Here is a 24347-nt window from a genome sequence, read left to right as displayed (position 1 = left end):
GAATGATTGTCTTTAGGCTAATAAGTAACTTAAACAATAAATTATATGATAAAATTTAGAACTAGCTCATTCAAGATGAGTCACTTCATGATGGATCTGTGAGGGTGGCTATTGAAGACTTCATTTGGTTATGGGAAAGCCTGATAATTGAAAAGTTGGTAGTAATTTTATGGTACAAGACTGCGTGAGAGTGTTTTTAAATCTTTTCATGAGTTGCAAATTCAATTGTTTTTTCACATTTTTGACAAAGAGCACTGAACGCAATCTGTCTAAAGTCCCTCTGTCCTCTGTCCTCTGTCTGATGCACTATTCTGCAGGATAGTGTGTATCTGGGAGATCTGTTCTAAGTCGCTGTTTATGAAATCCAACTTCACACGTTAACAATAACTCATGCAATTATGTGACAACTGGATGATAATTCCTGTAGCTACTTAATTATGTGATTAAATTGATATAGGAAAAAGCACTGGAGGATCTGTGTAAGCCTTCGGAGAACCTAATGCATCTGTGGCCATTGATCTAATATTCAAAGTGTTACAAGTGAAAACCAGTAGGCTACCAGAGATTTCTTAACAGAAACTGTTACATACCATAGTTATGATTTTTTTTAATGACTAATGAGATAAAAGGTGGGACGTTATTAAATCTAGAATCAAGACATGACTTAATGAATGTAAAAACAATTTCAAGTAAACAGAAAAAAACATGCGTAGCTACAAAACAAGATTCTTTGAACTGATTAAAACCAAGATGAACAATGAGCAGAACTATGGGACGTGGGAAGAAAAGCGTTTCCCATTATTTTTCAACCATTTTGAAGGCAGTGCTGTGAAATTAGCATGCAGGGGAACTGGGAAACTGCTGTTTATTGATGATTTAGCTGCTGAGTCAAATGGCGATGTGGCAATGTCTCAGTGTAAACATGGATAATAACAAGCAATATATACAGCAAAACAAACATGAGCTCCTTCAGACCGATAGTCAAATGTCTGAGTCAGTCCCCTAAGCTCAACCCAACAGCTACATCTAAGGCCTAGCAAAGTAAATACTATGTTTTCCTCTGGGGAGCCAACACAGTATTAGGTGTCCTTGGGTTAGACAGACAATGACTGCAAGAATTAATTAAATATAGATTGACTTTTATTTTTTGGAGTTTGAGTCAAAGATATTAACATCTTAGCTAATGTTAGCTAAAACAAGTATAAGATAAAGGTTCCAGATAACACAGCTACAAAAACACTGTGTGTTGCTAGCAAAGCATTAATAGATTAATATTTAGGATTACAGATGAGGTCTCAGTCCTGAATCATATTTAAAGTTGCTATTTAGTATTATTCATCAAGCTGACCATCATGCACATTTAAAGCTGAATAAAATGTAATTTTCAGTGGCAGCAACAATGTTATGAAGCTGCAACAATTATTCCTTAAAACAAATGCTGCTCTGTGGTCTTTCTTGACTATAACACGGAGCATAATTTACAACATTTAAATCACACTGCATTCACTCGCAACAGAGATCATAAACTCGGGTAGCAGACGACAGTTTTAGTCATTAGAGCAGGTTTAAGGAATCATGAACTGCTTTCAACTTTCAGAGTCGTACACTATGTTAATCTTTTTTATACAGTCTATGACCTAAAAAGACTAAAGCTGAGCTGCTTCGGCCAAACTAAGTATAACGATTTGGGTGGAGGGAATTCCCTGACTAGTGCCACCCAGAGGCCACACTGTCACAGCCACAGAAAGTGGAACATGTAGCCTACTTTTAGAGCAGGTTAACTAATGTGATCATTGTTAAATTTGATAAGAATGTTTTGTTTACGACTGCAAAACCAATCTGACGCTTTAAGTGACCCACCGGGTATGCTCCTGAAAGTCCGGATTTGCCACTGACTGAGGAGGATGTGTCAGTATTAACTGTTCCAAAACACAATTGAGGTAACAGGTCAGCGCAGTAGGTTAATAGTTCATTTCTGTTGTTAATGGGCTGTTTAACTTATTTTCCAAAGCCTGTTGTCTCCGAGGGGACTCATTGTAATGCACTAAATATAAGTGTGACTCAGCTCCTTGGCTGTAAATCACAAAGTAGCCGTCAGGTTTCAAATATCTGATTCTGAAAGAAATTCCTCATCTGCACAGTTTCATTGTGGATCTTTCACTGGCTACAAACATTACCATAACTGTAACATTATATGATAGCAGCACTGCACCAGTGTTCCTAGCTGAGGACGTTGCAAGGACAGCAGCTGTGTTGCACCACCTTCTCCTGTCTTAGCCGTGAATGTCTAACCTATTTGACACAGTGAAAAGTGAGCGAAGATTTCTCATCTCCAAGCAGGCCAAAGCAGATTATACGGACAACTCAGGTTCCTCCACAAAACACATTAACACAGAGTAATTACTTTTGGCATGCTCGCTCCGTAAACACTTTAATCTCTCCGGAACAGCGGTTCATTTCAGGGGAAAGCTAAGGGTCCTCAAAGCTGCTGTAGTGGTTTACCTTAATCCCTAACTCTGCAGTTTTGTTGAGTCCACTTCTTGCACAGGTAGCAGACATGCAGATTTGATAAGAACCCTTCCTCGGACAAGGACTTTACACCAGGAAAAGGATGGACCCCAAAACTGGAGGGAGTTGTAAATTTTCTTTATATTTTTCTACTTTTGTATTTCCAACTGTGTCTCTCTTCATGTTAGCACTTGCTAAAATTTTCCACCTTAGATTAGGAAGCAACAGTGGGTTAAACAAAGACATTTCTAAAATGTGAAGTTAAGTAGGGATCTATCTCTTAATGTAAATTTACATATCACCTGAGAGGTAGAGATGATGCTAGGTAAAGGGCTTTTTGGTTTTGTTTTACTCTGGCTGTTTTTCCCACGTCACAGCGAGATGTTTCGAGGGTAGGACTGGAATTCCGCTAGTTCTGAACTATTCGTGTTTGTCAAAAGTTCACTACTAGCAGAACTCAGATCTGCTCCCGACTATCGACTGGTATCTCCATGACCATAGTCACTAAGAGGTCTGGTTTATTCATTCACTGTCTTAGGTAATTTCCAGTCATTAACTTGCAGTGACAGGAAATGACTGCAAATTGCTCCACTGGTGTGACGTGAACCAGCTCCATCTTTGCCAATCTTTACTTTCTTGTGTTTACTTCACACCAGATAATTCTGATTTATTTCAAATCTGTGTTTGAGGAGGATTTGATGATCAAAGTTTTTACTCCTTCTCTCCTGCTGTACAGATGTGCAAAAAAAGAAATCAATTCCAGAAATATTAGTATGATGTGTGATTGTGTGACTTTCACTTCTTAGCAACAATGTTTCTCAGTAATCTTAGTTTTTAGTATTTTGGCAAGGACTGTTTTTTTGCAAAGGGTTAACAGAGTTATAGATCCAAAATGTAACTTGCAATTTTCCTTTAGGTTTTTGATTTTTTTTTTTTTTTAAAAAAGCACCAAAGGAGTAGTTATAGTTCCATTTTTAGATTTGTTTGTGCTTTCAGTTGCAGAAAATCCCTGATATGAGTCACTGTGAGGTCAACAAACCCCCTTACATCAGTTAATATTTTGATTTCAAGCAAGCAAAAACAGAGAATATTTGGCTGCAGCTGCCTGAAAGATTTGACCTTCAACCATCACAATCATCTGGAATATAGAGTTTCTTATATGCATGTGTAGGTACATATAAGAAACTGCATGTTTTGATCTAATCGAACATTTGTTATGATTATGGTATGGAGGTGGATGCCTCAGAGGCACAGTGTCCTCTGATTGCTTCCCCATCAGCATGAATTTGAAGAAATCTACCATTTTATGAGGAAAAGGGCTTTCTCTGCAAGAAAAACCGTTTTGTATTTTTATTTTACAAAGATAAAAGTTGATCTTTTGTGTCTCATCCCCATTCGTTCATAATCAATAAAGACCATCTTACAAGTACACTCTAGGTGAATTGTAAGCCAATAGTGCTGCAATGGGATTAATGGGTTCTCTGTTAATCTCTATTGGGACTGCTGTGAAAGGTCATTAATTATGACACTATCTGTAGGCCAAATGCTGCAGATCCTCACCTTTTGCAGCACAGTAGCAAATTAACAATTATATTTAAATTTAACACACAAAGTGGGTGTTTCCTCAGCAGACTCAATAATATTAAACACTTACTGAAAACTGTAATGTGGCTTTTGCATTATGTTTGAATTGCATACAAATGTCCTGAAAATAAATGTAACCATTTTCTTTACCATATTTAGCTGTGATTGATGCAGGGTTTCAAATATTAACAAGGACTTGGAGATAAATGCTGCTTTCTGAGCATCTATAAATAGAAGCTATGAAACAAATCCATGAGCTGTGAATAAATCAGAAGAGTGAGGTTGGTTTGCATCATTGTTAAAGCTTTTTTCTTTTCTTTTCCCACTTCCATTTCAATGTGAATGTTTACAGGAGTGTGTTTCTGCTGTACTTGTCTTCACTCAATAACTTTTACAGGCTTGCTAGGTGTGTGCATGTGTTTGTGTTTCTGCATAAAGAGTACACCATGAAAGACTAAACTAAAGTGCGAAACTAGAACCATTTCCTTCACTTCAATAACATTGATGTGCATTTGTGGATTTTCCTTTTACCTCAAGTATATCCTGTTGATCCCACGAGCCCATCTATGTGATGAGCTGATCCAGGAGCAGTAAATGTTGTAAATACAAGCAGCAACATTGTGTCCAGTTTATTGGTTTTCTCTTGCACTACACCACTACACATTAAAAAGATAAACAAATATATTATTTCGGGCTTCCTATAATAACTGCAGCACAACTTATCAAACATATTTACACATATTTCTATCATACTGTAAGTATTTCTGAAACCTAATATGGGTTTTCATGACCTGAATGTTATACTGGAAAAAAAAACAACTAAAAACTAAACAAAACAAGATTGTTAAAATAAAATATAATGCTAAAAAGGTATGCTTTAGTATCATGTCCATCATTATGTGCAGTGATGAGCCTTTTAAAGACACAAATAGTTGCTTCATCAATGAAATTTATTTCCTTTTTGTTAAACATTTTTACTGCATAAAACTATGTATCTGTAACAATAGCAAAAATACGTTTGTCACATTATTAGCATTTCTGTGCTATGTTCAGTATGCGAGCTGTCCAAATTGGGCACGAGTAACCTATGCAGGTGCAACTTTAGAGACTTCAGTGGTGGATTGACTTGATGACTCTTCATCGTCACCTCCGCTCATTCCCAGCATCTGCCTTATACACGAGCGGAACTAAAAGAGAACAAAGAGAAAGGTTTTGGTCACTTCTTGTTAATCTTTTTAGTAGTCCTTGTAAAAAGCCATCTTAGTCACATTAAAGTGTCTCAGGGGAGATGGAGGGGACTCACAGACCACCACTCAGTGCAGCATTAGCATGTTACCAGCAGTGATGGATAAAAGCAAAAGCTGGCACAACAAAAGTCAGCGTGATTGGAGGGTAGTAACTTATTATTTACTCCCTCTTGATGTTTTTTTTTTTTACATTTTCATGAAAATTGACAATAAATGAGTGTCTTCTTTTTGTTCCATGTTTATTTAGGCTCAACTGTCTGTCAGATTTTGTCTTGGAGGATGGGTCAACCCTTTTGTATTTTCTAACAGCCACCATTAGGGGGCGTCCGTGGCCGACTCAGTCACAAGCTCAAATAAAAACAAAACAAAACACAAAGCTGATGATCCATGTTTGTTACCCTGCTTAAACTAAGCAAAGCTTCAGTTTAGTGAAATGGATTCAAATTTAGGCTAAGTTAAATTTATTTCACTTTGAGCTGCCAAAGATTTTTACCTGCTTATTGAGGAGGATGTAAATGACTGGGTTGTAGACTGTGGAGGCCTTTGAGAAACAGGAAGGAATGGTGGCCAGTCTCAGGTCGAATGGCTGCCCACGGTTATTCACAACCCAGATGGCAAAGGAGGCATATGGCATCCAGCACACCAGAAAGCCCAGCACCATAATCACCACCATCCTGGTCACTTCCTTCTCTGCCTTCTGGGTAGAGGCAGACTCTGCTTGGGCCTTTACTGCCTTTTGAGACAGATCATTTGTCAGAATCAGCATCAGACTGGAAAATTGTAAGTATAAAAATATATTTTTTCCTTCATTCCCACCCCTTCCCTGGTTTGTTTTGCCTTCTAGTATTTCCTTTTAATAAACAAAACTAAACACAACACAATCACCCTAAACATAGGATACGACAATTGCTAACCAATGTCATATTGCCTACCGCTTTCAGCATGAACAGCAGCTGTGAGTAGCAGAAGACGATGGTGGAGAAAGGGACAGCAAAGCAGAAGCAGAAGAGGAACATCACGTAGGTTTCATTGTTAAACTTGTTGCCTGTTGTGTACCAGTCTGGGCCACAGGAACACTGCATGCCCTCTGGGATATACCTAGAAAGAGAAACAATTATTTTCCGCTGTGGTATATGTATACATTTGTTATTAGTCCTAAGAGAACCATTTACATCAAGGTTAGAGCAAATTAATTATAAAGTGCTTAATCTATATGTACTCACCTGCTCCATCCAAACAGAGGTGGAAGTGCAGCGCTCAGACCGCAGACCCAAGTCAATCCACAGCATGCTATAGCGTGGCTGGACTTGAAGGCAAAGTTCCCAAGTGGCTTGCACACAACCAACCATCTTTCAAATGCTACCACAGCAAGAGACCACAAGCTAACCATACCTGCAAGAGGACAAAGATAACGATAACTACGTTAATATTTAGAAACAGCAGCTGCTTTTTATATATTGGCTCACATAACCACATAACCAACAACTTCTTTAACAACAACAGTGCCTTATGTGGTATTCTTTGAAAAAAAGAACATTTTGATGTTCAAAATAAAGTTAGCTTTATATAGTACCATACGGTATGCAATGATACTGGCACCAGTACACTGATAGCTCTATTTCTCTTACAAATAAGGACACAATATGTATTTTATGTGTCATGTGAAAAACAAATAGCTTATTATTATTATCATTATTATTATTGCAGTTCAGATTTTTTTAAAAATCCCTATTGAGAGCGCTTTGGTTGACAAAAACTGGCATAGGTCAAATCTCTCACACGCATCATTTTAATTCGAGTGTAATAATATGATGCATGATGTAATCCTTTTTTCTTACTTAACAAAGTCTATAATTATGCTCCTTACCACCAAGAGTTGCTGTAAATCCTTCAATCTTGCATGCAATTGGACCAGGGAACATGTATTTAAAAGCAAAACAGATGAAGCAGGTGAAAGAGCCCACAGAGGAGACGAGGAGGTTCGCAACAGCCAGGTTCACCAGGATGTAGTTTAGATGAGACCGGAGCTTCTTGTATTGGACAGTACATGCGATAGTGAGGACATTGATGATTGTGCCGGCCACCCACAAGAAGAACATAAATGCTGACATGGAATAAAAGATCATCGGGCTTCCTAAATGGTCCTGGGGAACCAGGTATGGGCTGAAGGCTGTGATATTGTTGGTGTCCAGAGGGACGGGGATCCAGAAGTCATCTGGGAACTCAGTGGGATGATTTCCTCTCATTTTCTTAGATGGAGTTTGCGATCAAAATCTATATCTAAAATATAAAAAAAAAAACAGTTTAAAAGACTTCAAATAAACTGCATCTAATTTCAAATAGTACTCAGAGATTTCATTTTTCCCTCCGTCTTATATCTGAGATGCTCGTCTGTCTGAAGCGGAGTTAACAGCGGCATTTATAGGAACTTTGATGATTGCTGAGGCTCAACATAATTGGCTAAAGGACAGGATTTAAAGCTTTCCTTGCATTCCGATAACAACATACCCTACCCAATAGCTAATACACAGATTACTATCGCATTACCAGACTTGGCAAGGATCATCTCATTACATCCTAGTGTAAGGGCAGTGTGTTTGTGAACCATATAATCTGATCTACAGGGACTTCCAAGAGGTCAGTGCATGCATCTCACCCTCAGTACTCCTTTTTTCTGGCACAATTATTTTTCACCAAGAAGGAGTAATCAGACTTATGGAAAAGGTTTTTCTATCTGTCTCTTCATCCCTTATCTTGCTAACTACTCATCAGATCTACTTTACAGTTGGTGGTTACAGGTCCTTTGAATGAGTCATTGGTCTCTTTTTGGGGGTCTTCCCTCTATTGATTGGCAACATTATCAAACCTTTAAGATCAAATTTCTTCCCCTGCCGAGGATATCACATTCCTCTGTGACCTCTTAATTATGTCACCACTTCAGACAGCATAGTTTATATAAACTTCCACTGCAGTGAACACCGCTCTAGGCAAAATGTTAAACCACTGACAGGTGAAGTCTGTAACACTGATAATCTTGCCAGAAACTTTCTTGAACCATTGGATTTTGGTGTTTATGTGGATGTTATTTTTGTTTGTTCCAGAACAAGCAGACCCCCTCCCCCCAGCACTGGAAGCAGTCTGACCCAGCAGGACAATGTCCTGGAGTAGGTACTGTCACAAAAACATCTTAGGATTGGCTTGAGTTACAAAACAAAAAGTTCAAGCTGTTGACCTGGCATCCAAATTCCACAGATCTTAATTGGATGAAGCATCTGCCTGTACTTGACCTATGAGTCAGGACTGTCTTGGTATCCATCCATCCATCCATTGATTTTCCTCCACTTATCCAATTCTAGATTAGGAAGGTGGTGACTGGAGTCTGTCCCAACTACAATAGGGACAGATCACCAGTCTGTGTATTGTATATATTTTATTTTCTGCCTGTAAACTCCATTTTGGCAGTTTGCATTGAGTGACAAACTTACAGACTCACTTTTAGAAGCCATGCAAAAAAAATACTTGCTCATCCTACTCTCAAACCTTTACTTTTACTACATAGTAAATGTTCTCTGTCACACACACTCACACACACACACTCTCTGACTCACTCACTGGCCTGGACCAGTTACCAGTCACTTTGTGGAGCATTGGACTGCCATTACCTCATAAGATTTGGTAATGTACGGTATGAGATAGTGTAACACAAAGCCATTACCTCATAAGACTTTGTGTTACACTATCTCATACCGTACATTACCAAATCTCCATTTGCACTATTTGCCTATTTGCACTACTCTGCCTGGTTTGCACTCAATGTCATTTACCCTTATATTGTATATTGTATAGCTTTCTTGTTATATGTAAAATTGTATTATATTATTTAATTTTTTTTACTTTAAAATATTTTACTTGCATTTTTAATCACTCTTATATTTAAATGTTCATTTTCTATTTTATCTAGGGATTGAGAGTAACGAAGTTTCTATTCTCTGTATGTCCTGTACATGTGGCAGAATTGACAATAAAGTTGACTTTGACTTTGACTTGACTTGACTTTCTATACAGCTGATTTCTAGAGGTCATCAGAGGTCAACCAGCCCCCCCACATTAATGGAATCAAACAAAACTGGTGTCAATCAACTGTGCTATGTTTGTGCTGCTTGGTGCTGCTAAAACTGTCGTTTGTGCTGCCTCTGTTTTAACGATATTAATGAAAATGTAAAGGTCAAAAGGTCAACCAGCCCCCCCCCCCACATTACCCAAATCAAAGAAAAATGATGTCAAACATTTGTGCTACGTTTGTGCTGGTTTGTGCTGCAAAAATTTTCATTTATGCTGCTATCATTTCAAAAATATTAATAAAATAATGTCTTGATGCGTGCTCAATCATCCAGGTAAGTAAATTCCAAAAGGTTGATTCTGTTCATCTGGACATTTTCAGTGGGAGAAACGTTTTGTCACTCATCCAAGTGACTTCTTCAGTCTCAGCTGACTGCAGGTTTCCCCAACCTTATAAACAGTGCATTTGCACAGCGAATTAAACTAGCACCACTGAATGAACAATGGGCTGGGGGGTTAGTTCCATGATTGTTAGTATGCAAATTCTTATGACCATTGATCAACGACTACTAATCCAATACACAGATTCTCGAATGGCCATGAGTACCATTCACAGAGAGTTGGGGAATGGCTGCAATCACAGCATTGAAAGATGGCGAAAGATGTACCCTTGGGCCCCCCTTCTCGATTCAGAGATGGTCAGCATCTCGACAGCCTGATGGACGAAGCTGTCTCTCAGTCTGGCCCGGAGGCTCTTCAGTGTCCTTCCTGATGGCAGCAAACTGAAGAAGCTGTTGAAGGGATGAGTGGAGTCACCTGTAATGGAGAGGACCTTCCGGATGAGGCACGCGCAGTAGATCTCCTGGGGAGGGAGGCAAGAGAGGTCCCCCCAATCCTCTCCGCTGCTCTCACTACCCGTTGTCATTTTTTTCCTGCAGGACCCAGTGCAGGAGTCATACCACACAGTGATGCAGCTGGTGAGGATACTCTCAACTGTGCCTCCGTAGAAGGTGCTCATAATGGGGGTTGAATCTCTTGTGCTTCTCAGTTTGTAGAGGAAGTAGAGTCGCTTCACTCACATTGTTTAGTCTCATTATTCAGACTAATCCTTAATCACCGTGTCTTGTTAAAAACCCACATTCTTCTTAAATTTTTAATGTGAGTTGACATATTTTAAGACTAGCACACGCAGATCCCCCTTAAACATCGAATTCAACCCATTTACAGTGAAGCTGCATTAGCTTGCACACAAAAAACAAGCACTGCTAGCCCTGCTTGCCCCAACTGAAAGACGCTGGTTGTGTCTTTCAGTTTTAGTTCAGTGGTTGTGTGATGACACATAGCTGACTAGGGAATATTAACTAAGCAGGATGGCCCATCAAAAAAAAATAATCTTCCTCTCGCCCCTTGGGGCGGTCTATCCTATCGGGTCCTCTACCAGAGGCCTGGGAGCTTGAGGGTCCTGCGCAGTATCTTAGCTGTTCCCAGGACTGCGATCTTCTGGACAGAGATCTCCGATGTTGTTCCCGGGATCTGCTTGAGCCACCTAGTGCTCCGATTACCACTGGGACCACAGATACCTTCACCCTCCACATCTTCTCAAGCTCTTCTCTGAGCTCTTGGTATTTCTCAAGTTCCTCGTGTTCCTTCTTCCTGATGTTGCTGTCATTCAGAACCGCTACATCTATCACTGTGGCCATCTTCTTCTATTTGTCTACAACCACTATGTTCGGTTGGAGCCACCATTTTGTCTGTCTGTATCTGGAAGTCCCACTGCTCTGTCATTCTCCACCACCCTTGAGGGCATCTTCCATTTTGACCTTGGGACTTCCAGGCCATATTCTATGTTTGTTTTGGGGTTGTTGTTTTTTTCATTTCCAAACCTATAAGGTGACAATTGATACAGGTGGACAGCTAGTTTTTGCTGCTGGTGACAGAGACCTGGCAGACCCTGTGACCCTGTCTTTGTTTGGATAAGTTGACCAAACATAGTAATTTCACTGACTTCTGGTTGAAAAGTCCTTTTGCATAAAAGTCTTTTGCGAAAAATCCCACAGCTCCCGTGATTGACGCTAGCACTTTTCTGAAGAATTCATGGTCACAGTTGTTTTTCTAGTCTTATGAAAGACAACATGATGTTAGTTAAACTGTGGTCTGAGAGTCAGAGAGGATGACAAACGAGGGTAAGGTTAAGAACAGATCTACCTAACTGAACAGTCACGTTGCAGTTACATGTGTATCCGATGTCCATCAGTGTCTCAGCCATGCCCACTCCTTCACTGATCATGTCCACTTTCAAAATACCAAGATGGCTGAAGGATATGACTATGGCTCATGGTGCTTATGTGAACTACAGATTTTTATGTTATAAAATACCTTTTTGAACGATATAATATTTTGTACTTTGGTTGCATGAGAGTGACCTGAATAAAATAAGTTTAAGACAATAAGACAAAAACATTTCGCTAATAAAAGTGCAAATACATATTAATCACACGCTTAATAAATATCACATTTAAAATGATAACAAAAATACTTTTATATAGCACACTATAATATACTCTCATAGTGCACTTTTTAATAACTTCTAAGTGTTGGAGAAAAACACAGAGCAAGTGAAAACGTGTTTTCAGTCAAGCACAGAGATTCAGTAAAGATTTTGTGTCTGTTTTTTATTTGCATTTTCATTTTGCAGATTATTCCTACTTAAATCATGACATTTTTACATATGATAAAATACATGTACATTCTTTGTAATTTACAGTTCAGAAATCAGCGAGCATTGACGTGTTGCCTAAGCAGGCCCGACTTTGGAAACTTCAGTCACCGATTGTGTTGTTGAGCTCTCCTCCTCCTCACCTCCTCCCATCCCCATCATCGCTAACATACATGTACGGAACTGCAAGGGAAAAACATATTTGTAGATTAAATCTCCTGTGCAAAGTTATAAAGTATCATTTTTTATGCATAAAAACAGCCCAATTATTTATAGCTTTAGGACCACAGCTAAGATATGATACAGCCTATATAAAGTTAAGAAAATAGGTTGGTTAGTAGACTTTTGCACCAAAAACATCTTCAAAGCACGAACATCTTGCCCAAGGACATGTGTATGGACTGGAGTCGCCAGGGATCCAACAACTGACTTGTTGCTCTACCTTCTAACGGAGTCACAGCAAGGGAACTGAGCCATTGACCCCCAGATTACCCCTACCTATAACCCCTTTTATTTACATTCCTTCTAAATGGGACAAAAATTAACCAAACATGTTGTTTAAGTTGGATATAAAAGAGTCACAGTAGTGAGATACACATAGATAAAGTAGAGCATCGATTCAAAGCTCCTGCACATCAGATAACTTTAAAACATGTTGTTTGGTGTATTAAAAACCAGGAGAAGACAACCCATTTGCTTCTAAATAACTTAGTACTTACTCGGCACAGCATGTAACTGACCTGTTTATTAAAGACCACATAGATAACAGGGTTGTAGACTGCTGAAGCCTTTGAGAAACAGGACGGTATAGTCGCAAATCTCAGATCGAATGACTGCCCACGGTTGTTCACAACCCAAAGAGCAAAGGAGGCATATGGCATCCAGCACACCAAGAAGCCGAGCACCATGATCACCACCATCCTGGTCACTTCCCTCTCTGCCTTCTGGGTGGAGGCAGACTCAGCTTGGGCCTTGGCTGCCTGTTAATGTGGGATTGATCAGGGTCATGTTGGAAAGGTTACTTTGAAAAAAACCACAAGTCATGTGAATAAATAGAAGAGTTTACGTTGTGCTTTGATCTTGCAGATATTAATAATACTAAGCGTGTCAGTTTGAATGGTAAGTAGATCTGGCCTGTTAGATTTTGGCTTTGATAGGATATAAGACAGCATTTATTTAAGTATACATGTTTCTCAGTCATCAAGAGAATAATTTCAGTAGACCAAAACCATCTCATTTTGTCTCACCATTTTCAGTGTGATGAGCAGCTGGGAGTAGCAAAAGATAATCGTGGTCAAAGGAACAGCAAAGCAGAAGCAGAACAGGAACATCACATAGGACTCATTGTTGTATTTGTTGTTTGTGGTGTACCAGTCTGGCCCACAGGAGCACTGTAGGCCTTCTGGAATATACCTGCAAGGAAAAGTAGAAGCACGTTGATTGTACAGTTCTACTTAAATGCATTGTGTTGCCAGCTGATTTTCTGAAGTATGTTGTGTCTGTTGCTTACCTGCTCCAGCCGAACAGTGGAGGAGCTGAGGCAAATACTGCAAAAAACCAAGTGAATGCACAGCAGGCTATAGCGTGGTCGGGCTTGAAAATAAAGTTACCGAGCGGCTTGCAAATCACAAGCCATCGCTCGAAAGCTATCACAGCAAGGGACCACAGGCTTACCATACCTGCAATGACAGGAAAACCCTTTAACTCCCTCTAGAAATCAGCATAAATAAGTCTATTAAAAGGGAGATGGGCTACAACGGATTTTTACAGTGTTGTCTGCAGCCAATGACTTACCACCGAGTGTTACCATGAAACCTTCGATCTTGCATGCTAGCGCACCAAAGATGAAATATCTGAATGAAAAAGTGCAGCAGGCAGTGAAGGAGCCCACAGTGGACACAAGAAGGTTTGCTGCTGCCAAGTTCAACAGGATGTAGTTGAGGTGGGATCGAAGTTTCTTGTATTGGATGGTGCATGCAATGGTAAGGGCGTTGATGAAAGTGCCAAAAATAAATATGAATAACATGAAAACTGCCATGGCGTAAAAGGTGGCAGTATCCCCCAAGTGGTCCTGTGGAACCAGAAAAGGGCTAAGTGACGTGATGTTGTTTGTGTCCAGGCTGACGGGTATCCAGAAGTCTTCTGGCAGCTCCATATCACGTTTACCCTTCATTTTGCTTATTTCGAACAACGTACTCCTGCTGATGTTACGGCTCAAATTAGGTATCGCGCAGGCTCTGCCAAATAATAAATTTAAGGAGCAGACATGAACGCTGTGCGGTTAGGAATTCTATCGTCTCTTGTCTTTATTGGCTGTGTGCGTCGTATTGACGTTTATAAAGGGTTTCATGACACTGATCGCTATAAAGTGGTTAATTGATTATTTAATTGACTACGTAATTAATTGACTAATTTAATTGCCTTCATAGCTTTTCATTTTATTAACTGGTGTTGATGCTTCTGTGGTTTCCAGTTCTGTGTTGCGTGCTGTGATGCTAAATTCTGAGATTTGGTTATTTGACAGATATCTGAACTAACAAGTATTTGAATCTGGGAACAAACACAAGCATATTTGGACTTCCAAAAATCTGTGCAAACCTAGATATGTTTTTGGCATCCAAACTTGGTTAAAGAGGTTAATCCCTCTTTCCTAAGGAAGTTCCCTGCCGGTCTTCACCTGCTAATCTGGTTTCCAATCACATTATATTTGATAATCTCTTGTTAAGTGGATTACACCCTATTTTGCATGGGGATTTAACTCAAGCTTTGTGTTACCTTGGCATTTTGCTGCCTTTACTGAGCTTAAGGGAGCGTCTTTGTTGCACTAGCATGCAAGATTGAAGGTTTTATGGTAACACTCTGTGGTACGATTTAAGCTGGCGGGTTAATCGCAGAATTTGCTCATTGTCGTCCCAACGATCCGATACAGAGGAGGATGTGCATAAGCATACTTAAGAGGAAGAAAGTTAGTGGAGGAAAATAGAACTATTAAACTAGCTTGCTCAACACTTTCTTATTTCTAACTTTATTTCATTTTAATGGGCAAAAAAGTTGTAGACTATTTCATACAGGAAAAACAAAATTGCACAACCTCAGCAATTTGGTGTGTATGTGAATATTAACAAAATACAGCTATGATATGCAGCCAGTCAGCAGCAGTTTATAAAAAATCAACCTAATCACATGCATTTCCACTCGAAGCAGGTCCAACTCATGTTGAGGAGTCTTCATCCTTATTTCTGCTCATCCTCAGCATCTTTATTTAGTTTTTTTTTTAACATTGAAAAAAAGATGTTGATAAAAATTTTTGTTTCTATAGTTTATTTATATAAGCTGCTGTTTCCTGATGCATTGCAGCTGCTTTAATAAGACATTTAAATTTAAACCTGTTTGTTAGTTTATATTATTTTTGAGATCTTTTAATTATGGAAAGGATAGGGACTTCTACAGACAGCAAGTTTCCAGAATGTGGAGACACGTGATGTCCATGCTGTTCTTTTGTGCTTGCCAAAAATTGGCAGGAGATCCTAAAGATCTGTTTATCAAGGACAACATGGACAACTAGGTTAAAGACTGCAGGGGATCTTGGAAAAGACAGACACTATAGAAGCAAATCTCAAATCAAAAGACTGATGGTGGTTGTTCACAAGTACAAAAGCAAAGCTGGGATGTATCATGTCAGGAAGCCCAGCACAAAGATCAACACCATCCTGGTCACCTTGTTGTTGGGCTTCAGGGTGGACGCAGATCCAGCTTGGGTCTTTGCTGCCTGTCAAGTAAGAAAACAAGATGACTTACATGGCTTCTGCATGTTCAGCAAGTCACCCATCTGCTTGTTTCATTACAGAAAATTTACCTTTGCATAGTATGTAGTATGTGTGATTTTCTCCACATCCACAGGAATGGGGCAGTTTTTGTGTGATGTTTAGTGCAGCATCTATTGTAGGTGTGCTGGAGTAAAGCAGCAGAGGGAGTGGGAATACATTTACAGGCCTGTCAAACATTTAAATACTTAATTAATTCAATGATTAAACAATTATTTATTCATTAAGTAAGCGACAGCATTAAGAGGGTTGTGGGTTTGAAACTGCATGGGGCCTTCCTCTGTGGAATTGTTCTTACTGTGCATGTGAGGCTTTTCTCAGGAAGTTCACCCCATATAACAAAAACCTATATGACAAGTTAATTAGTAGGTCTTAATTGGAATTTTATGTAACTTTGATCTTGTCACTCTCTGAAGTTGGCAGTCACCCTGTCCAGGCTGTACTCTGCCTCTCACAGTATCAGCTGACTTGACCCCTATGACTGTAACTGGATGTATTGATGGATTTATCCAGAAAAGGAAAAAGCAACTCCTCTAGGAATATCACCAGAAGCAAGAAATATAAAAATGAAAAATTAGAAGCCAATATATGTTTTTAGGGTATGCTCAACATAATGAACATGAAGTAATGGCTATCTACTGACAAACATGTTTCCACAGATAAGCAAACACGTTAGCGAGTGCCAATGCACAATTAGTTCCACTATAGAGGGAAGGACACTGTTTTGGGATCTGCTAATCCAGGTACCAGCGCTATTACGACAGCAAATCACATTCCGTCTGATCTTGATTAACCTGCTTGCTGTTAGTATTAGGATGGATGATCTTGACCTTCATTATCGTATCAGGCTCAAGAAAGGATTATCCGATGTAGAGGATGGATCTCTGCAGACGGCAGAGTTTGGGCATTTTTTTCCACTTCAGAACAAATTACAGCAGGACAGATATAATGTTGATAGTCTCTTCATGACAAGTAGGTGAAGAAAGTGGGGAATATTGTCTTTGTGAGTTCTACTGTGGAAATGCACACTCACTGTAAAAAACAACAACAACAAAGAAACTGTGTAATTTAACAGTGTTTTCCTATTAACTCTCCAGGAATTTAAATATATTAAATATCAACAAAATTACAAATATAGACTGTGGACTTACAAGTCAAACCTGTAACTGTGAATGACGATTTTTTTCCCACATAGAAACACTATAAAAGAAAGACTATTCACAAATTCAGCTCGATTTCAGAAATATATAATTGTTTTAATGCTGTAAATACTGTACATATATGACATTTGATGCAATGAGTGAAAATTAATAGCAAAGGAAGTCAAAGTATAGGTTCTGAAATTTTGCATACATTTGTTTATTATTTAGCAGATATCTTGTGTAATTATAAAGCTTTTAAAGTAAAATAATGCTTTAGGTGTTAAAGCTGTAAGTTCCTAAACAGTAACAAGTAAACCTGCAATCTCATTATTGTAAAAGGACATTTGGACCAACCTTAAATCAGACAACTAATGCCAGAGTTTCACAAAGACTTGACCCAGACTGCTGTCTTTATTTGACAGATGTTGTTGTGAATGTGAATGACACATACAGTACAAGTACATATGAGAATTCTAAGGACTGTCTGCTGTACATGTGTTTATTATAAAGTAGTATATGTATATTTTTAAAAAAATAAAATTAATCAAAAATAGGTCATAAACACATTTAGTGTACACGTTGGTGGTTAGCACCCTGCCATCATCTCTGCACATCCTCCACCTGTGCCTTCAACACAAACACCTCTTATGCCCACCCAGCTCAGCCTGCTCTGGCCTGTGACGGTTCAGTTTTGGACCTTAAATAATAAAAGCATTGAGAACATTAAAAAAAAAGTATCCTACTTTGCTCCCTAGACTGCTGTCATTTCCTTATGAGGCATTTTATTTGGGGCAATGCCATTGTAATGAGCTTCTGCCAGCAATAAAGAAATAATATCAGTCTCCACCAGGTGGCATGCCATCCAGCTTCAGACTACCATACAAACCCACCAATTCATCCTCTCGAAATTTAGCGTATGAGAGGTCCAGAATTATTTGCCGTAGATGTCTTCTACCCCTAGATTCTTTACTTGGGACAATAACATGAAGTGAGGTAAATGGTTGTCTGTCTCTCTGTGTTTGCCCTGCAACACATTAGTGATCTGTCCAGAGGGTATTCTACCTTTTGCCCAGTGTGAGCTGGATAGGCTTCAGCCCCTGCAACCTTAAATTCAAACCAAAGAAGATGGATGGGCTATGGGTGGGTGGATGATGGATGGATATTATTGGCAGGTGATAGACGTACATTTAGGCAGTTACCATTCCAAACAGAAGGCACAAAAGTAGCCTGCTAAGAAATAGAATGGATAATTCCTTTGTCCAGACTCTTTCATAAGCAACAAGGTAAACCTAAAAGATGTGTTTTGACTCAAAAGTGGTCCTCAGTCCACTGCATTCCAGTCTGAGATTAACTGATTTTTGTATTTTCCCATAAATAATAATAATGACAAATCTCACCGCCTATTGAAAAGGTGCAAATGGTGCATACAAACTCACCAGACTGCAAGAAATGTAGTGGCTGTAATAAAAGTAACTGGGTTTATTCCACCCCAATACCTAAATGAAACCAGCGCCCATGTTTGCATTTTCTTTGTCACTGTTGTCATTTTTCATCAGGTTAATATGGCTTTGTGTGTGATTAGGAAAGCAATTAAGATAACATCCATTTAGAACAGAGGGTAAATGTAAGACCATCAAGGATGTGACGCTGTTCCTGTCACTGTGTTACTGTGTTTGTACACTGGTGTGACCCTCCGTGCAAGTCCCTAAAATGAAGCATTTGGTAGAAAAAAAAGAAAACAAAAACATTTAGGTACGTGTTCTGAAGATGCTCAGTGAAGATCTGTGGACGATCACAGGATGTGTGAACAAAAAACTAAATGATGTGCAATCTGGTGCATGATGTTTTCTTTTTAAATAACAAAATGCATAGAACTCCTACTTTACAACCTTGCTCATCATTTGTGACAACTCTGTGCTGTGACAAATCAACCCTTTACAAGATTATTTACCTTTAGAATTCCTGAATATAAGTTTATAAAGCCAAACAACCTCACAGATGTGGGCACAATATGAATATGAATGAGTCAGACAGCCTGCTGTAGTGGTGGGAGGGAAAAAAAATCCCTTCTCAAAATCCCGCTCAAAATCCTTGATCCGTGTCACTTGAGTGACATCATGATCTCTTTAGGGTTTGAAAGCTCAGCTCTCCTGCCATTATCTAAGACTCTTAATGAGTGTAAACAATTACTGGCATCTGAGCACCACTGACCTTTCTCAGTCTGCTGTACTCATCCAGGTGAGCACATGTATGAGAAACATGGACAGTATGTCAGTATGTACTACAAAAAATATATATGTGCTGTGTTTTCGTGACCCAATCTGGTTAAAATCTAAACATGACGATAATAATAATGATAATAAAAAATACAGTGACACTGATCAAGATTTTTCACAGTACAGCATGTATAGACATCACTCAGCAAGACGTGAACAAGAGTATTTTTCCAAGTGTTCCGTGATCTCTGCTATTTCCTTTGTTTTCGTTCTTTAGGCAGAGGTCATGCTTGGCTTTCTAGGAAGCTTTCATCCTTTTATCTCATCATTATCGTCATGACGGCCCTAACGAGTTTCCAATCTGTCTGTTGAGACTTCCGAGACATAATCCCTTTTCTGCGGCACGCATGAAATGTCCACTGAAATGGCTTTACCATTGTAGTTTCTTTCTTTCTAGTTCTTTCAAAATAAAAACAATCTTGACCAAACACAATATGAGGAATAGTTATTCTTTAGTTTTTCTGCATCAATGGCAATTTTCTTCATTTTAGGTTTGATCAGAAAAACAAAGGGACCTATTTGAGTGTGCAGCTGTAGTTGGACCTTATAGCCTATTTGATGGTCATTTCCAGCGTTGTGCAAAACTCGTGAATCATCCTTCATTTCTTTATATTCTGATGGGCTTGAAAGTCAATGGTATGACTTTATTTATTCTTCAAAACACTGTGAACTTTCCTAGGCAGGTTTTCTTGTGATTTCTTTAAGAAGTCTTCAGGAATAGTTCTCCAGGCTTCGTGAAGGACATTCAAAGCTTTTCTTTGGATGTTGGCGTCCTTTTGTTCTGTTCAATAATGTTGAGCTCCCCACTCTGGGGAGGCCAATCCATGACTCGTGGTGTTTCACTGTGTTTTTTCTATCCAGGTATGGTTTTACTACGCTGGCAGTACGTTTGGGATCATCATCCTGAAAATAATTCTTTCCAGAGGGTAAGGTCTCTATATTGCATAATGGATCAAAATCTGATGGAACATTTCTTTGTTCATAATTAGATCAGTCTTGACAAATCCCCAACACCACTGGCTGAAATACAGCCCCACACTGTGATAGAGCCTTTTTTCGTTATGCGTAGACACAACATTGCTTCGTTTTTTGAGTTAGGTGCAATTTTTTATGCTTGAATAATTGATAGGTTCGTGTTAAGCGAGTTAACAAACAATCAACTGGCTCCTTGGAAATAAAATACAAGTAAATGGAGGCTGGCTCAAGAGAATCATGTATATAAAAGTGGCTTGGTTTTTAATTTGTTTGTTCTTCCTTTCTTTTTAAAAAAATGTTCTTTATATGACAGCAGTGAGTTAAACGCGTATATAAATCACAGCACTAAAACCTGTGCTGAACAGCTGGCTCCCATCTTTACTCTGACTGAATGACTACAGACCTGTCGCCTTGACATCTGTGGTCATGAAATCCTTTGAACGACTGGTGTTAGCCCATCTGAAAGACATTACAGGCCACCAGCTGGACCCTCTGCAGTTTGCCTACCGGGCAAACAGGTCGGTGGATGATGCAGTGAACATGGGGCTGCATTACATCCTGCAACACCTCGACCGCCCGGGAACTTTTGCCAGGGTCCTGTTTGTGGACTTTAGTTCGGCTTTTAACACCATCGTGCCTGAACTTCTCTCCTCCAAACTCTCCCAGCTCAGCGTGTCACCACCTACCTGTCAGTGGATCACCAGCTTCCTGACAGATAGAAAGCAACAAGTGAGGCTGGGGGAGATCACCTCTGAAACTCGGTCCCTCAGTATTGGTGCCCCTCAAGGATGTGTCCTCTCACCACTACTGTTCTCCCTCTACACTAATGACTGCACCTCCAAGAACTCGGCTGTTAAACTCCTAAAGTTTGCAGATGACACCACTGTCATTGGCCTCATTCAGGATAGTGATGAGTCTGCATACCGGCAGGAAGTTGAGCGGCTGGTACTCTGGTGCAGTCAGCACAATCTGGAGCTGAACACTCTTAAGACTGTAGAGATGACAGTGGACTTCAGGAAACATCCCTCAACTCTGCTCCCCCTCACCATATCAGACAGCTGTGTGTCGACTGTGAAGACCTTCAAGTTCCTGGGTACCACCATCTCCCAGGACCTGAAGTGGGAGACCAACATCAACTCCATCCTCAAAAAGACCCAGCAGAGGATGTACTTCCTGAGACAACTTGGGGAGTACAGTCGACACAGGAGCTGCTGATCCAGTTCTACGCTGCGGTCATTGAGTCTGTCCTGTGCTCCTCCATCACAGTTTGTTATGGTGCAGCCACTAAACAGGACAGGAGCAGACTGCAGCGGACTGTACGGGCAGCAGAAAGGATCATTGGCGCCCCCTGCCCTCCATCCAGGATCTGTACCTCTCAAGAACCAGGAAACGGGCAGGGAAAATCATCACAGACCCCTCACACCCTGGACACAGACTTTTTGATCTGCTGCCCTCTGGCAGACGGTTCAGAAGCCTGCAGACCAGGAACAGTTTCTTTCCCCTCGCCATCTCCCTTCTAAACAGTTGACCTGTCACACTGCTCCCACTGCCAGACTGCAACTGCACCTTATGTACATTCTGTAGTATTCATTCCACCTCATTTCATTTCTGTATTTTATGTAAATAAGTTTAGATTAGTTATTTATAGTTGGTTTACACAGCTTTGTGTATGTACTGTATGTGTATGCATGTGTAATGTATATATAGACACGTGTGTGTGTGCGTGGGGGGGGGGGGGGGGGGTATGTGTGTATTCACATTGTTTATGTTAATGAGAGTGTGGGGAGTGAGTTGGAGGGTGGGGTGGGCTGATTTTAACCATGTAAAGCACTTTGTGCTACATTTTTTTTTTGTATGAAAAGTGCTTTATAAATAAAGATTGATTGATTGAGAGCAGCGGAGAGGATTGTGGGGACCTCTCTTGCCTCCCTCCCCAGGAGGTAGGTGTGTGTGTGTGTGTGTGTGTGTGTGTGTGTGTGTGTGTGTGAGATTTACATTGCTGTGCTGAGCCACCATCTACCGGAACCAAATTCCTTGTATGTGTCTGCACATATACTTGGCCAATAAACACGATTCTGATTCTGACAAGCACGCAAACCTCCGTCTTTCAGCCTGTTACAAATAAACATGTACACATACAAACACAGTTTGCATGTGTACATGTTTATTTGTACATGTACATGTGTACAGTTTTGTTTAATGTTGTACACAGACAGACAAAAGGCACTGAAAAGTCACCTCACCTCAAAAGTCACCTTTGATGGAGGAAGAAAATCAGTAGTGTAAGTCTGCCATCTAATGGACTAACATAGTGCTGCAACAAAGGGCAGCTACTTTTCATATCATGAAATATGTTTTTTTTCTTTATTATTGGCCTTCTTTAGGAAGAAGGTCAGAGGTCAGGTTCAGGTACTCAGAACCTAAGGTCTTTAAGGTGCATGTAAGCACCCCACATGCAGCAGAAATAAAGCTGTAGTGTAAAAAGAGACAGATTGAATTACTGCCAACCAGCTAATGGATGATAAAGTAGTCTGGCAATAATAATTTTAAAAAATGTTTGCGCAGACTTTTTGAAGAAGAAGAAAAAGAAGAAGAAGTCCTGGCCTACTGCTGAGGATAGCTTTGCAGTCCATCAGAACATGCAATGACTGTTTAAGCCACATTAACTTATCATCTTCGCAGCAACGAATTCAACCTGCAAAAAGTCAGAATTATGCTAATACTCGCTCACCTTTTTCTCTTGCTGGTTACCCGGACATCTGGCACTAGTCTGCCAAACTAAAATGCTTGAACCACACTTATTTCTTTATATTTTGCTTCCAAGTAGCCAGACTTTCTACATCTGGCAGTGACTTTTTTGTCACACTGCCAGCACAGTAAAAGCACACCTGGATAGATAAACACAGAATACAACACTATCAGTTATTGAAGCAATGTATGGTTATTAAAAGAGAACAAAGGGCAGCCATGGTCCAAAAAAGGAGCTTTGAATGTTCTTCAAATAGCCTGGAAGTACTATTCCTGAAGGCTACGCAATGAAATGACAGGAAAGCTTGCCTAAGAGAGTTAAGGCTGTGTTAAATAATAAAGCTTGTCATCTGAAATATTGACTTTTAAGCTTGGTACAATTGAAAAAACTTTTTTTGCCTTTTAAAAAAAAATAGTATTTCCAAAAATACATGTTTCTGTATGGATTTACCATTTTCCTAACAAGATATAAATAAATGAATAGTATCTCAAGACTTTGACAAAGTACTGTGTATATATGTTGTGTTTTAAATCTGAGTTGCTCTAAATATGATGTGATCTGTTTTGCAGTATTGGTCATAATGTACAATCATTTCTTTATTTGTTGTCTCGGTCATAAACCGAAATACTTTTTAACTATATGTTTTATTTCGCTACCTGGAGCGTACATTTACTTGTCTTTTAGGTTGACATCAAAGAATATGGCTGAACATCCATCCGTCCATCATCCATCCATTGTCTTCCGCCTATCCTACGGCTGAACATATTGATGTCAAAACCAGGGACGCTTTTTTTTTATGTTGAAGCCATTGTAGTAGAGTATTTGTATCAGTGGAGGGCGCGCTAAAGGGGGGCGTGGGCGTGTCAACATTAATATATGCGAGCGCAAAGTCTGTAAATTGTTGCTCGTGCGGTGTTGTCGAGAATTTGTGGGCATATACAAGTAGGTTTAGAGGGGAATAAAATCAGAATTGCATACAAAATTAAAATAAAAGGAGATTCGGTACGGGTGTCGCCATCTTTAGTAAGGGACAATAACCCAACTCCTATAACACAACTTGTTGTAATTCGCGCAAAGTCGTAACGTGTTTACTTTAAATCGATTTGCAGTGTTCCTAAAAGTACACTGGTACTTACTGCACGATTCGCACACACAGATTGACAAAAATAAAAAAAAATGTATATACCTTTACCTCCGAAACGGTTTGCAAGTGGGTCCTTGTCGCCATGTTTACTTTGGGTGACGCCAACTCTCTTCCATTTTCCTC

At 39.6% G+C, this 24347-nt stretch overlaps 2 protein-coding genes across 3 annotated transcripts; both read right to left on the bottom strand.

The window, feature by feature from the left end:
• Positions 1-4696: 4696 nt before the first annotated feature.
• Positions 4697-7750, bottom strand: LOC309706212 (blue-sensitive opsin). Its single transcript, XM_082532526.1, has 5 exons — positions 7207-7750; positions 6563-6731; positions 6272-6437; positions 5833-6072; positions 4697-5279 (listed from the first exon to the last, which is right to left on the bottom strand). The coding sequence occupies exons 1-5, from the start codon at positions 7583-7585 to the stop codon at positions 5178-5180; spliced, it is 1056 nt and encodes a 351-aa protein (XP_082388652.1). The 5' UTR covers positions 7586-7750; the 3' UTR covers positions 4697-5177.
• Positions 7751-12073: 4323 nt separating this feature from the next.
• On the bottom strand, positions 12074-24345 carry LOC309706211 (blue-sensitive opsin-like). 2 transcript variants are annotated; one of them, XM_082532524.1, is made up of 6 exons: positions 24273-24345; positions 13909-15883; positions 13625-13793; positions 13362-13527; positions 12855-13094; positions 12074-12297 (listed from the first exon to the last, which is right to left on the bottom strand). In XM_082532524.1, exons 2-6 carry the CDS (start codon positions 14285-14287, stop codon positions 12193-12195), a joined length of 1059 nt encoding a protein of 352 aa, XP_082388650.1. In that variant the 5' UTR covers positions 14288-15883; positions 24273-24345; the 3' UTR covers positions 12074-12192. The 2 variants fall into 2 exon arrangements, with proteins under 2 accessions (XP_082388650.1, XP_082388651.1); XM_082532525.1 differs by lacking the exon at positions 24273-24345 and adding an exon at positions 15971-16001.
• Between the last annotated feature and the right edge of the window lie 2 nt (positions 24346-24347).

This window comes from Aulonocara stuartgranti, assembly GCF_965226115.1.
Source record: "Aulonocara stuartgranti genome assembly, chromosome: 5".
NCBI lineage: Eukaryota > Metazoa > Chordata > Actinopteri > Cichliformes > Cichlidae > Aulonocara > Aulonocara stuartgranti.
Note: the sequence above shows the minus strand (reverse complement) of the source record. Positions and strands in the feature narration are given on the sequence as shown.

What these genes read in the sequence shown, in the direction of transcription:
- LOC309706212 (XM_082532526.1), bottom strand. Translation starts at nt 7,585, where the DNA reads ATGAGAGGAAATCATCCCACTGAGTTCCCAGATGACTTCTGGATCCCC. An exon ending in ATTTACAGCAACTCTTGGTG is followed by an intron (nt 6,732 to 7,206) that starts GTAAGGAGCATA and finishes GTCCTCTTGCAG; the next exon opens with GTATGGTTAGCTTGTGGTCT. An exon ending in TGCTGTTCATGCTGAAAGCG is followed by an intron (nt 6,073 to 6,271) that starts GTAGGCAATATG and finishes CTGTCTCAAAAG; the next exon opens with GCAGTAAAGGCCCAAGCAGA.
- LOC309706211 (XM_082532524.1), bottom strand. Translation starts at nt 14,287, where the DNA reads ATGAAGGGTAAACGTGATATGGAGCTGCCAGAAGACTTCTGGATACCC. An exon ending in CCACTGTTCGGCTGGAGCAG is followed by an intron (nt 13,528 to 13,624) that starts GTAAGCAACAGA and finishes TTTTCCTTGCAG; the next exon opens with GTATATTCCAGAAGGCCTAC. An exon ending in TGCTCATCACACTGAAAATG is followed by an intron (nt 13,095 to 13,361) that starts GTGAGACAAAAT and finishes CCACATTAACAG; the next exon opens with GCAGCCAAGGCCCAAGCTGA.